At 39.9% G+C, this 13,335-nt stretch overlaps 1 protein-coding gene across 4 annotated transcripts in view; it reads right to left on the bottom strand.

Annotated features, from left to right (window-relative positions):
- Positions 1-13,335, bottom strand: part of NUBPL (NUBP iron-sulfur cluster assembly factor, mitochondrial) — a 328,827-nt gene that overhangs the window by 273,315 nt on the left and 42,177 nt on the right. For all 4 annotated transcript variants that reach the window (XM_061394101.1, XM_061394104.1, XM_061394102.1 and 1 more), the window contains one exon: positions 3,256-3,346. In XM_061394101.1, coding sequence (XP_061250085.1) covers positions 3,256-3,346 — 91 coding nt within the window. The remainder of the gene's footprint in view (positions 1-3,255; positions 3,347-13,335) is intronic.

The raw sequence follows: 13,335 nt of genomic DNA, 5'->3' as shown, positions 1-13,335 counted from the left end.
ATAAATTAAAATGACAAAAACATAGAAAAGTCAAAATGATGCCAATTAGTACAATGGTAGCAGGTTTATCTAAGATTCAAAAACCAATTTATAAGATGGGCTTTCAAGAATCCACACTCTTCTAAGTGAATGCCTCAATCGTTTGGTTTATTTCTTATGGGACTTGAGATCTGCTTGTCAACACATATTCTTTTTAGGCTTTCCAAGATTTCCAGTAGCTCATTTTTACCAGAAAGTCTATTTAATGGCAGCCAATTTGCAAACATCAAATTTAAGAGTACAGCTTCAGAAAAACAAGAAAAAAGAAATTAAAGTTCACTTCAAGTATTTATACTGGCATAGACTGAACAGACTAAGAAAAACTGACACCAAGGGCTCCATTTTGCCATCACTCATGTGCTACACACACTAGTTTTCATGCTACTTTAATCAAGAGACAGACATAAAGAGTCTATCATTTAAAGTACACAAATCCATTACTTCTTTGTGTAAGTTTGACATTTTGGCTCATGGCACATATTTGTAAACTAAGTACGCATTCCACTAAAAGGGCAAAGAACAAAGAAACTAGAATAAATTAGCTTTCTTTTAAGTTTATATTTTCACAAAACAAGAAAACAACTTAAGTGGGTGCTTGAAATGTAGGACGGCTAGGGTCCCTTTTATCATCACTAGAGCCTTAAATTCCTTCAAAATAATAGGAAGAATCCTTATTATCTGATAAGCGGTTATTCAGAACTTAACGCTGTAACTGATTTCAACAACTACAGCACGAACAAAACCACCTTGGTGGTGGTTTAGTCGCTAAATTGTGTCCAACTTTTGATCCCCATGGACTGCAGCCCACCAGGCTCCTCTGTCCATGGGATTCTCCAGGCAAGAATATTGGAGTGGGTTGCCATTTCCTTCTCCAGGGGACCTTTCTGACCCAGGAATCGAACCTGGGTCTCCAGCATTGCAGGCAGATTCTCTAATGACTGAGGTATGAGGGAAGCCCTGCTGCTGCTATTGCTAAGTCACTTCAGTCGTGTCCAACTCTGTGCGACCCCATAGACAGCAGACCACCAGGCTCCGCTGTCCCTGGGATTCTCCAGGCAAGAATACTGGAATGGGTTGCCATTTCCTTCTCCAGTGCATGAAAGTGAAAAGTGAAAGTGAAGTCGGTCAGTCGTGTCCGACTCTTCGCAACCCCACGGACTCCAGCCTACCAGGCTCCTCCGTCCATGGGATTTTCCAGGCAAGAGTACTGGAGTGGGGTGCCATTGCCTTCTCCGTGAGGGAAGCCCATCTCAGCACAAACAAAGGCACCTTAAATAGCAGATAATGTCTTACTAACATTTAATCACAATGACAAAAATAACACCTTCTGTTATGTACACAGAAAATTCAATAAAAACCCTTCAGTAAATACAGGCATTTTGTCCTAGATTCATGGAAAATGAAAGGTCCAATAAGAAATAAAAGAAATTATTCAATTTCATACGCTTACTATCAGTTCAGTTCAGTTCAGTCACTCAGTCGTGTCCGACTCTTTGCAACCCCATGAATCGCAGCACGCCAGGCCTCCCTGTCCATCACCAACTCCCGGAGTTCACCCAGACTCATGTCCATCGAGTCAGTGATGCCATCCAGCCATCTCATCCTCTGTCGTCCCCTTCTCCTCCTGCCACCAATCCCTCCCAGCATCAGAGTCTTTGCCAATGAGTCAACTCTTTGCATGAGGTGGCCAAAGTACTGGAATTTCAGCTTTAGCATCATTCCTTTCAAAGAAATCCCAGGGCTGATCTCCTTCAGAATGGACTGGTTGGATCTCCTTGCAGTCCAAGGGACTCTCAAGAGTCTTCTCCAACACCACAGTTCAAAAGCATCAATTCTTTGGCGCTCAGCCTTCTTCACAGTCCAACACTCACATCCATACATGACCACAGGAAAAACCATAGCCTTGACTAGATGAACCTTTGTTGGCAAAGTAATGTCTCTGCTTTTGAATATGCTTTCTAGGTTGGTCATAACTCTCCTTCCAAGGAGTAAGCGTCTTTTAATTTCATGGCGGCAGTCACCATCTGCAGTGATTTTGGAGCCCCCAAAAATAAAGTCTGACACTGTTTCCACTGTTTCCCCATCTATTTCCCATGAAGTGATGGGACCAGATGCCATGATCTTCGTTTTCTGAATGTTGAGCTTTAAGCCAACTTTCTCACTCTCCACTTTCACCTTCATCAAGAGGCTTTGTAGTTCGTCTTCACTTTCTGCCATAAGGGTGGTGTCATCTGCATATCTGAGGTTATTGATATTTCTCCCGGCAATCTTGATTCCAGCTTGTGCTTCTTCCAGTCCAGCGTTTCTCATGATGTACTCTGTATATAAGTTAAATAAGCAGGGTGACAATATACAGCCTTGACATACTCCTTTTCCTGTTTGGAACCAGTCTGTTGTTCCATGTCCAGTTCTACCTGTTGCTTCCTGACCTGCATACAGATTTCTCAAGAGGCAGGTAAGGTGATCTGGTATTCCCATCTCTTTCAGAATATAGTTACAAATAAATTTTAATAAAGTGTCTTCGTGCAAAACTATTTTTCAAGGAAAGTTACCAGTTGTTTCAATTTTTCTCTTTTTGAGCATAGAATTTCCTTGTTCTTAAAGCTTTATATTTAATAGTTTTGTAAGAAAATGTAATAACAACAGCTATAAATATTAAAGATTTATTCAAAAAATTACTCTGTCCTATTATTGATGGCAGTGAAGGCTCGGGAGAGAAATTAATTTTTTCAAAAACAATTTAAAATAAATATAACAAAAATCTGATTAGAGAAAATAATTTTCAGCTCTTCTAACAAATATATTAGATACTTTCTATTCAAACACCCCCATACATCCACACATTTTATATACGAAGACGATGATGAGTAAATTTGACCATGTACAGTGTGCCAAGCACTGGGCTTCATATGCACTACACTTACAGCAATTTTGTAGTTAAGCAATTAAATATAGCAATTCTATCCGGTAAGTACAATTGTTTAACCCTATTTTAGACATGGGGGCACTGAGGCACAAAGAGGTTGAACAAGTCATTCAAAGCTACACTGTTAATCAGTGACAGAGCCAGAATTCAAACCCAGACAGTCTGGCTCCATACCTTATACTGCAGTGCGTGTAAGGTATACACGGTATATGGCACAATGCCTGACACCCCGCAGGTACTAAATAAAAGTGTAACTATATTGTCATACTCTTTATCTCTTCTTTACTTACTCTGTGATAATTCTGGATTGCCTTTCAGATTCATCATCTTTGGAATTGAAGGGCCATACACATCCACATCTAACAAACCAACAGCCTTTGACTGTAAGAAAACAGAATTTACCATAAGATTCCCCCACTCTTCATCAAAGAGAAAGTGCACAGCAACAGTAAGTCTAACTACAGAGAAGCTAATTTGTAAAATATTTCAAAATCACAACCTAAACTTTTAAAGCAACAGTAAGGTAAAAGAACATAAACTCCTAGGTGTAAATATTTTTTGTTGGTTTACTAATCTCTTTCAGATAACTGACCAAAGAAATCCACTGCACATACTTTAAACATTGTGGTTCAGATCTCCCATACAGTCACAAACAGACTAAGATTTTTTGATCTGAGAACTAACAAATTACATGCACACAATGTTAAAATAATGGTTTACAACAGCAAACATAACCCCAGGAAGATGGAGCATTAACTTTTGGAAAGACTATCTAACACCCCAAAGAATACAAAATGAGGGGAGAAAATCATGGAAACAAGACCATAATTAAAGCAAGTGAGGAATTCTGATGCAAATCTGGCATGGAAATGCTAATGAGGATAGTGGCAGACATAATACAGAGGCAACCTCTTATGTGCAAGTCACAGTAGAACACCCAAAGTCTTCCAGAGAATTCATAAACAACCAAAACCATTTTCTTTGATGATTTATGCAGTTGCCCAAGAGCAGAATATCTAATTGGTCTCTTCACTAGCTGACAGTTAATCAGCAGATTAACAAAGAAAGACAAACAAAGTTCACTATCTCTAAATAGGTCTTTTTTTCTTCTCCCCCTACCACCTCCCTGCTCTTTCTCCTTTCACAGATTAAATCAATTTGTTACTGGTTTTTCTCATATACAAGCAAATAGAATGCTAATACTAACACGTGCTTTTGAGTTCTGTTTCCCCAGGACATACAACTCACTTAGTTCTCTCCCTGTATGCTGGCAAGATAAAATTCCTTAAACTCTCAAAACTTTTTAACACTAAACAATCTCTCATTTTCTGTTATCTACCTATTTCCAGACACAAAATTACTTTTTAAACCTGTCTGGTTCCCATAAATTGACAAAATAAGGTACGCTCAAATTTATGCCCCTAACTTTGACTCAAATGGCAGTTGTAAGAAAATTATTTAATATCCCTCTGTGACTCACAGAAGCTAAGGGACTCGAGATTACTATCTATCTCTCAGTTTGCCGTAAAATAAATGAAAAAGGAGGAAGAATACATTACCTTTAATAGAATAGTGATATATAAAAACTGGGTTTAATACTTAAAAAATCATTTTGAATGTTAGTTTCTAGCTTTCTCATCAAAAGTAGGTATAAGACCACCTTGCTGCTGCTGCTGCTAAGTCACTTCAGTCGTGTCCGACTCTGTGCGACCCCATAGACGGCAGCCCACCAGGCTCCCCTGTCCCTGGGATTCTCCAGGCAAGAATACTGGAGTGGGTTGCCATTTCCTTCTCCAATGCGTGAAAGTGAAAAGTGAAAGTGAAGTTGCTCAGTCGTGTCCGACTCTTAGCGACCCTGTGGACTGCAGCCTACCAGGCTCCTCCGTCCATGGGATTTTCCAGGCAAGAGTACTGGAGTGGGGTGCCATTGCCTTCTCCGAAGACCACCTTATATGGTTACTATGAGGAGTCAGTGAAAACTGTAAATAAAATCCTTAGCAGAGTGCCAGGGCCCAGAAGGAATTCAAGTGGTACAGAGATATAATCAGGAAAAGTCTAGATGTTTCTTTGGATGATTTAGGATGGCATGTGTTTAGAGATTCTGATTTCTCCCCAGAGCTGGCTGTGGAAGCCTAGTTTATCCAGGTTCTTTTTTTTTTTAATTTTATTTTAAACTTTACATAATTGTATTAGTTTTGCCAAATATCAAAATGAATCCACCACAGGTATACATGTGTTCCCCATCCTGAACCCTCCTCCCTCCTCCCTCCCCATACCATCCCTCTGGGTCGTCCCAGTGCACTAGCCCCAAGCATCCAGTATCGTCCATCGAACCTGGACTGGCATCTCATTTCATACATGATATTTTACATGTTTCAATGCCATTCTCCCAAGTCTTCCCACCCTCTCCCTCTCCCACAGAGTCCATAAGACTGTTCTATACATCAGTGTCTCTTTTGCTGTCTTGCATACAGGGTTGTTGTTACCATCTTTCTAAATTCCACATATATGTGTTAGTATACTGTATTGGTGTTTTTCCTTCTGGCTTACTTCACTCTGTATAATAGGCTCCAGTTTCATCCACCTCATTAGAACTGATTCAAATGTATTCTTTTTCATGGCTGAGTAATACTCCATTGTGTATATGTACCACAGCTTTCTTATCCATTCATCTGCTGATGGACATCTAGGTTGCTTCCATGTCCTGGCTATTATAAACAGTGCTGCGATGAACATTGGGGTACATGTGTCTCTTTCCCTTCTGGTTTCCTCAGTGTGTATGCCCAGCAGTGCGATTGCTGGGTCATGAGGCAAATGTAACATTTCTGGTTAACCTTCTTCCGTCCTTCCCTCTCCTCCCTCCTTCCCTCTGTCCCTCTCTCACTTTCCTCTCTTCCTACTGGTCTTCATACCTTTCTCTCCTCTGTTACCTTTTTGATGTATGTCAGCACTGGCTGGATGGCATCACCGACTCGACGGACATGAGTCTGAGTGAACTCCAGGAGTTGGTGATGGACAGGGAGGCCTGGCACGCTGTGATTCATGGGGTCGCAAAGAGTTGGACACGACTGAACGACTGAACTGAACTGAAGTACTGGTACTAAATTCAGGTCAGTCAGTAGCTTTAAAAAGGTAGAACATTCAATGAGAAATTCTGACCCAATTTAACTCCTTTTTAAACCACAAACAAAAGAATCCAGTTAAATTGAAAATAGGAGTAAATTCACTATGGATAAAAAGATTTTCAAACCTAACAAATCTGGATAACTGTTAACTATTATCTATGGGTCTGCTAATATTATAACTATCACCTCTTTTCCATATCTTTTCCATGACACCTACAAAACTAAATGCTACCATAAAATAATAATAATGGCAATTAAAACAAAAAACATTCTAAGATTCTTTGTCCTTGCTCTCATTTATATTAAGATTGGTTTTAAAGTAACTTGAAAGGGTTAGGTCCCAGGTTTCAAATTAATCTTCTAAAAATACCTGTCAAGTAAAATAACTTAAGTTTTCTAAGTTTATGTTTTCAAGAAACAAGAAAACAATGAAGTGGGTGCTTGCAATAGAAGATTGCAAGCTCAATTTTATCATCACTAGATCGTTAAGTTTCCTTCAAAATGTTAGGGAGAATCTATTTATCATCTATCTGTCCTGTCTTCTAGAAGAAAACTATGCTTGTCTACAAGTGAGCCCTTGGCATCATGGGTTAAAACAAAACTGAAAACCTGCTCTAAAATTTGCTGTGGTAGGAGTGGATTTTGCATATATATATATATACACACCTAGATAGCTGCTGGTACACATTATCACATAAGAATAAAGAGGGTAGGGAGGGAGATCACAAGAAGTTAATTTCCTCTGCTTCCAAGACGATGGAACTAAGAATAATAATAGAAAATCCTCTACAAGTCTCTACTGACTGACTAAATTTAGTACTAATTTAAATTTAGTACTAAATTTAGTACTAATGCTTACATGTATCAAAAAGGAAACAGAGAAGCCAAGGTATTGAGACAGGAAGGAAGAGGGCAGGACATAACCGTTAAAAGAATGACACAACCATGAAAAACAAGAGGACAAGACCAAAACGGGTTAGAACCTACTAGGCTCAAGATGGAGGAAGATTCAGCTTCCAGTAGACCTTCAGCCACACTATATGCTCGCTGTAATACATTTTCATATGCTAAATATACACCCACAGGTGCCATGACAGTTTGGAAGCCAATTATAAAAGGCCCCAAAGAGGGTGGTGCCCCATCTCCTGAAAATCCCCACTCCTTCTCTAAGATGGTTAGACTATTCCTGCTACTCCTTTGTTGTTTAGTTGCTAAATTCTCTCCAACTCTTTGCAACCACAGGGACTACAGCCCATGAGGCTCCTCTGTCAGTGGGATTTTCCATGCAAGAATACTGGAGTGGGTTGCCATTTCCTTCTCCAGGGGACCTTCCTGAGCCAGGGATCAAACCCCTGTCTCCTGCATTGGCAGACGGATTCTCTAACTCTGAGCCACCATAGAAGCCCATAAAAACTAAATTATGCAAACCGCTAACCACCTGCCACAGCCAAGCTCTGCTCTCACTTTTCAAAAAGACTCCATGCCCTGGGGTCACCTCTTACCTTCTAAAGAGAGTGTGAGTGTGTGTATGTGTGTGTATTAGTAGATAAGTCATGTCAGACTCTTTGAGATCCCATGGACAGTAGCCCACCAGGCTCCTCTGTCCATGGGATTCTCCATGGGAGTAGGTAGCCATTCCCTTCTCCAGGGGATCTTCCCAACCCAGGGATCGAACCTGGATCTCCTGCATTGCAGGCAGATTCTTTGCCATCTGAGCCACCAGAGAAGCCCCTCAAAAGAGTGGGTCTCTCTAAATAAACCTGCTTTCATTTTACTATGGCTAGCTCTTGAACTCTTTCCTGCACAAGGCCAAGGACCCTCACTTGGCAGCCCATCCCAGGTACTCAGTCAAGACCTGGTACATGACCATCCTCTCATACCCCATTTTTCCTGCAATATACAATGGTTAGTAGAAGGAGAGGAAAGAGAAAGAGGGGCACAGGGAAGCAGGAAGGAAAGGATGGAGGAAAGTTAATCAACAGTGTTGTATTAAGAACCTGTATAAACTAGGCTTCCACAGCCAGCCCTGTGGACAAATCAGAATCTCTAAAAACATGCCATCCTAAATCACCCAAAGAAACACCTAGACTTTCCCTGATTATATCTCCCTACCACCTAAATTCCTGCTGGGTGCCAGGCACTTTAAGGATTTTATTTACAGTTCTCCTTGACTCCTCATAGCAACCGTGTGAAGTGGTTTTATACCTACTTTTGATGAGGAAGCTAGAAACTAACACTCCAAATGATTTTTTTTCACTACTCTTCCTTAGAATGAAACAGAATAGAAAATTAAACACAAAAATACCAACCACATAAAACTCCACCGTAACTTGAACACAACCTATCTACAGAAGACTTAGATTAAAAAACAGGAGTCAGCAAGATTCTCCCGACAGGGCCAAATAACAGAAAATATTTTAAGCCTTGTGAATCATTTGATCTGACAGTACTGATCATTGCCACTGTAGCAGCAAAGCAACTATAGACAACATGTAAACACAAATGAGCATGGCTGTGTACTATAAAACTTCATTTACAAAAACAGACAGGATTTAGTCCACAGGTCATAGTTTGCCAACAGTGATTTTAAAAATAAACTTTTTCATGACAAAGTTATTCAGCTGCCCAACAACCTAATTTTGGTGAAGCCAAGAGCAGGCAGGACACAGTCATCTCTTATGGTGTCAGAGGAACTACCTCAGTAAAGATTTACTTCCTCATCTTTAATTGGATAGTTTTTAAAAATAATAAGGAGCACATGTATTAGGCTGTTTCACTGGAACTTAGTATGTCTTGTTTTGATTTTATAAAATGCAAATAAATTAGTGCCCATTAAATAGAAACTCCAAAGCCTGTATTAATTAAAGTATATTGTACTTTGATTGTGGCACAGCTACCAACCTGATAAAATTACCATAGCTACAAAAATCAGCTGAAACATATCTTCAAGTCTAGAATTCAATAATGTTCAAAAGATGCAAAATAAACTTTGTTTATCAAAATTTACACCATTATTTTTCAATAGGCTCCTATTTTAAGTGTACGAACAGTTTCAATTTAAACTTTCAACAGTTTCACACTGTAGGAAAATAAATGAGCAAGGTAAAGGTTACAAATAAATATACGCAACTGATTGTTCAACTAAGTTTTATAATGCCTTTCCACCTCACTCCTTCTAAAATAATTATATTTAGTCAAGAAAGGTCCAATTAAGATTTCTTTCATTACAGCCAGGCCCAAAAGAATAATCACTACAAAAGCCTCATCAAATACACAACAAAGAAAATGATTATTAGCAAAAAAAAAAAAAAAAAAACCACCTGTAAATGCACTGTTGTAAGGTGGGCTTTCCAGGTGGTTCAGCGGTAAAGAACCTGCCTGCCAAGCAGGAGACGTGAGCTCACTCCCTAGTTCAGGAAGATCCCCTGGAGAAGGAAATGGCAACTCACTCCAGCATTCTTGCCTGGGAAACCTAATGGACAGAGGAGCCTGATGGACGACAGCCCATGGGGTCACAAAAGAATTGAACACGACTTAGTGGCTAAACAACAACTATTGTAAAGTAGAACTGCCATGATAAACTTAACCTAATACGTTGGTACCTAGTATTATACCCCTTCTGTGACTCTCCTGCAGTACTCACACTCTAGCAGACAACAAAAACATAACACATCAAACCCCAAGATACTACTTAGATTTTTGGATTTGTTTCTTTATAATTCACAATACCCTGTGAGAGCTAGACAAGGCGGCAGAATTATTCAGAGTGATTATAATGTTTCATTACCGTTGCATGAAAGCTGCAATTTGAGCGCCTACAAGTCCTGTTTTTTCTGTGTGTTGGATTTCAAAGCCTCCAGCAATAAATTTGATAGTGCTTTGTTCTTCCAACAGAATTATTACTAAAGAAGATTGCAAAGCTTCATGATGATCTTTTTATCCATGACATCTGCTAACAGAACCCATCAAAACAACATCTTAGAGTGGTCTACCCGATTATTTGTAAGTAAACAGTCATTTAAGATTAAGACCTACTCAAAAGTGTCCTTTCCACAGAGATATCCAGTTAAGAATCCCATGATTATCTATACATTATATTACATTTAACCTTGGACTGGAATTGGGGATTTATTCAATTTGAAGCTTAGTCAAGCCTCTTTTTCCTCTCTCTGTTAAGCTTTAAGTCAAGCTGTCATTCAAAGAATTTAAATCTCTTAGTAGAGAAAAATGCTTCTTATCTTGTTCTTGTTGTTGTTCAGTCACTGTCATGTCCAACTCTTTGCGACCCCACAGACTTCAGCATGCCAGGCTCCTCTGACCTCTTCCATTTCCTACAGTCTGCTCAAATTCATGTCCATTGAGTCAGTGATGCTATCTAGTCATCTCATCCTCTGCCGCCCTCTTCTCTTTCTGCCTTCAATCCTTCCCAGCATCAGGGCCTCTTCTAATGAGTTGGCTCTTCACATTAGGTAGTCAACATACTGGAGCTTCAGCTTCAGCAGCAGTCCTTCAAATGAATATTCAGAATTGTTTTCCATTAGGATTGACTGGTGTCATCTCCTTGCAGTCTAAGGGATTCTCAAGAGTCTTCTCCAGCACCACAATTTGAAAGTTCCAATTCTTCGGCACTCAGCCTTCTTTATGGTTCAACTCTCACATCCATATATGACTACTGGAAAAACCACAGATTTGACTAAACGGACCTTTGCTGGTAAAGTGATGTCTCTGCTTTTTAATATGCTGTCTAGGTTTGTCATAGCATTCCTTCCAAGGAGCAAGTGTCTTTTAATTTCATGGCTGCAGTCACCAACTGCAGGGATGTTGGAGCCGAAGAAAACAAAATCTGTCACTGCTTCTACTTTTTCCCATCTATAAGCCATGAAGTGATGGATGCCATGATCTTAGGATTTTTCATGTTGAGTTTCAAAAGCTTTTTCACTCTTCTCTTTCACCCTCATCAAAAGGCTCTTTAGTTCCTCTTTCCTTTCTGCCATTAGAGTGGTATCATATCTGCATACCTGAGGTTGCTGACATTTCTCCAGCAATCTTGATTCCAGCCTGTGATTCATCCAGCCCAGCACTTCATATGAAGTATTCCGCATAGAAGTTAAATAATATACAGTGACAATATACAGCTTTGACGTACTCCTTTCCCAATCTGGAACCAGTCAATTGGTCCATGTCCAATTCTAACTGCTGTTTCTTGTCCTGCATACAGGTTTCTCAGGAGACAGGTAAGGCGGTCTGGTATTCCCACACTTGAAGAATTTTCCACAGTTTGTTGTGATCCACACAGTCAAAAGCTTTAGCATAGTCAATGAAGCAGAGGTAGATGTTTTTCTGGAATTCCCTTGCTTTCTCTATGATCCAACAAATGCTGACAATTTGATCTCTGGTTCTTATGCCTTTCCTAAACCCAGATTGTACATCTGGAATTTTTCAGTTCCTGTACTGCTAAAGCCGAGCTTGAAGGATTTTGAGTATAACCTTACTAGCATGTGAAATGAGTGCAATTGTATGGTAGTTTGAACAGTCTTTGACATTGCCCTTCCTTGGGACTGGAATGAAAACTGATCTTTTCCAGTCCTGTGGCCACTGCTAAATTTTCCAGATTTGCTGGCGTATTGAGTGCAGCAGTTTAACAACATCGACTTTTAGGATTTTAAATAGCTCAGCTGGAATTCCATCACCTGGCTTTATTTGTAGTAATGCTCCCTAAGGCCCACTTGACTTCACATTCTGGGATATCTGGCTCTAGGTTAGTGACTACACCATCATGGTTATCCAGGTCATTAAGACCTTTTGTATACAGTTCTTCTGTATGTTCTTGCCACTTCTTAATCTCTTCTACCTCTGTTAGCTCCTTACTGTTTCTGTACTTTATCATGCCCATTCTTGCACGAAATGTTCCCTTGAAATGTTCCCTTGTTCCAATTTTCTTGAAGAGATCTCTAGTCTTTCCCATTCTATTGTTTTCCTCTACTTCTTTGCACTGTTCATTGAAGAAGGCCTTCTTATCTCTCCTTGCTATTCTCTGGAACTCTGCATTCAGTTGGATGTAACCTTTCCCTTTCTCCCCTGCCTTCCACTTCTCTTCTTTCCCCAGCTATTGAGGAGTAAAACCTCCTCAGACAACAATTTCACCTTCTTGCCTTTCTTTTTGGGGGGAGGGTTTTGGTCACTGCCTCCTGTACAATGATTCGAACTTCCATCCACAGTTATTCAGGCACTCTGTCTACCAGATCTAATCCCTTGAATCTAGTTGTCATTTCCACTGTATAATCATAAGGGATTTGATTTAGATCATATCTGAATTGTCTAACGGTTTTCCCTGCTTTCTTCAATTTAAGCCTGAATTTTGCAATAAGGAACTGATGATCTGAGCCACAGTCAGCTCTAGGTCTTGCTTTTGCTGACTGTATAGAGCTTCTCCATCTTTGGCTGCAAAGAACATAATCAATCTGATTTTAGTATTGACCATTTGTTGATGTCCATGTGTAGAGTAGTCTCTTGTGTTGCTGGAAAAGAGTTTGCCATGATCAGTGCATTCTCTTGGCAAAACTCTGTTAGCCTTTGCCCTGCTTCATTTTGTACTCCAAGGCCAAACTTGTCTGTTACTCCAGGTATCTCTTGACTTCCTGCTTTTGTACTGCAATACCCTATGATGAAAAGGACATCTTTTTTGAGTGTTAGTTCTAGAAGGTGTTGGTGGTCTTCATAGAAATGGTCAACTTCAGCTTCTTTGACATTAGTGGTTAGGGCACAGACATGGATTACTGTTATGTTGAATGGTTTGCCTTGGAAACAAACTGAGATCATGCTGTTGTTTTTGAGGTTGCACCCAAGTGCTGCATTTCAGACTCTTTTGTTGAGTATGAGGGCTACTCCATTTCTTCTAAGGAATTCTTGCCCACAGAAGTAGATACAATGGTCATCTGAATTAAATTCGCCCATTATCATCCACTTTAGTTCACTGATCCCTAAGACGTCAATGTTTAATCTTGCCTTCTCTTGCTTGACCAAGTCCAATTTACCTGGATTCATGGACCTGACATTCCAGGTTCTTATGCAATATCTTTCTTTACAGTATCAGATTTTACATTCACCACCAGGCACATCCACAACTAAGCATCATTTCCCCTTTGGCCAAGCTGCTTCATTCTTTCTGGAGCTATAAGTAATTGCCCTTCACCCTTCCCCAGTAGCATATTGGATACTTCTGACTTGGGCGGGGGGGCGTGCTCA

This window comes from Bos javanicus, chromosome 21, assembly GCF_032452875.1.
Source record: "Bos javanicus breed banteng chromosome 21, ARS-OSU_banteng_1.0, whole genome shotgun sequence".
NCBI lineage: Eukaryota > Metazoa > Chordata > Mammalia > Artiodactyla > Bovidae > Bos > Bos javanicus.
This window is presented reverse-complemented; position numbering and strand designations above follow the sequence as displayed.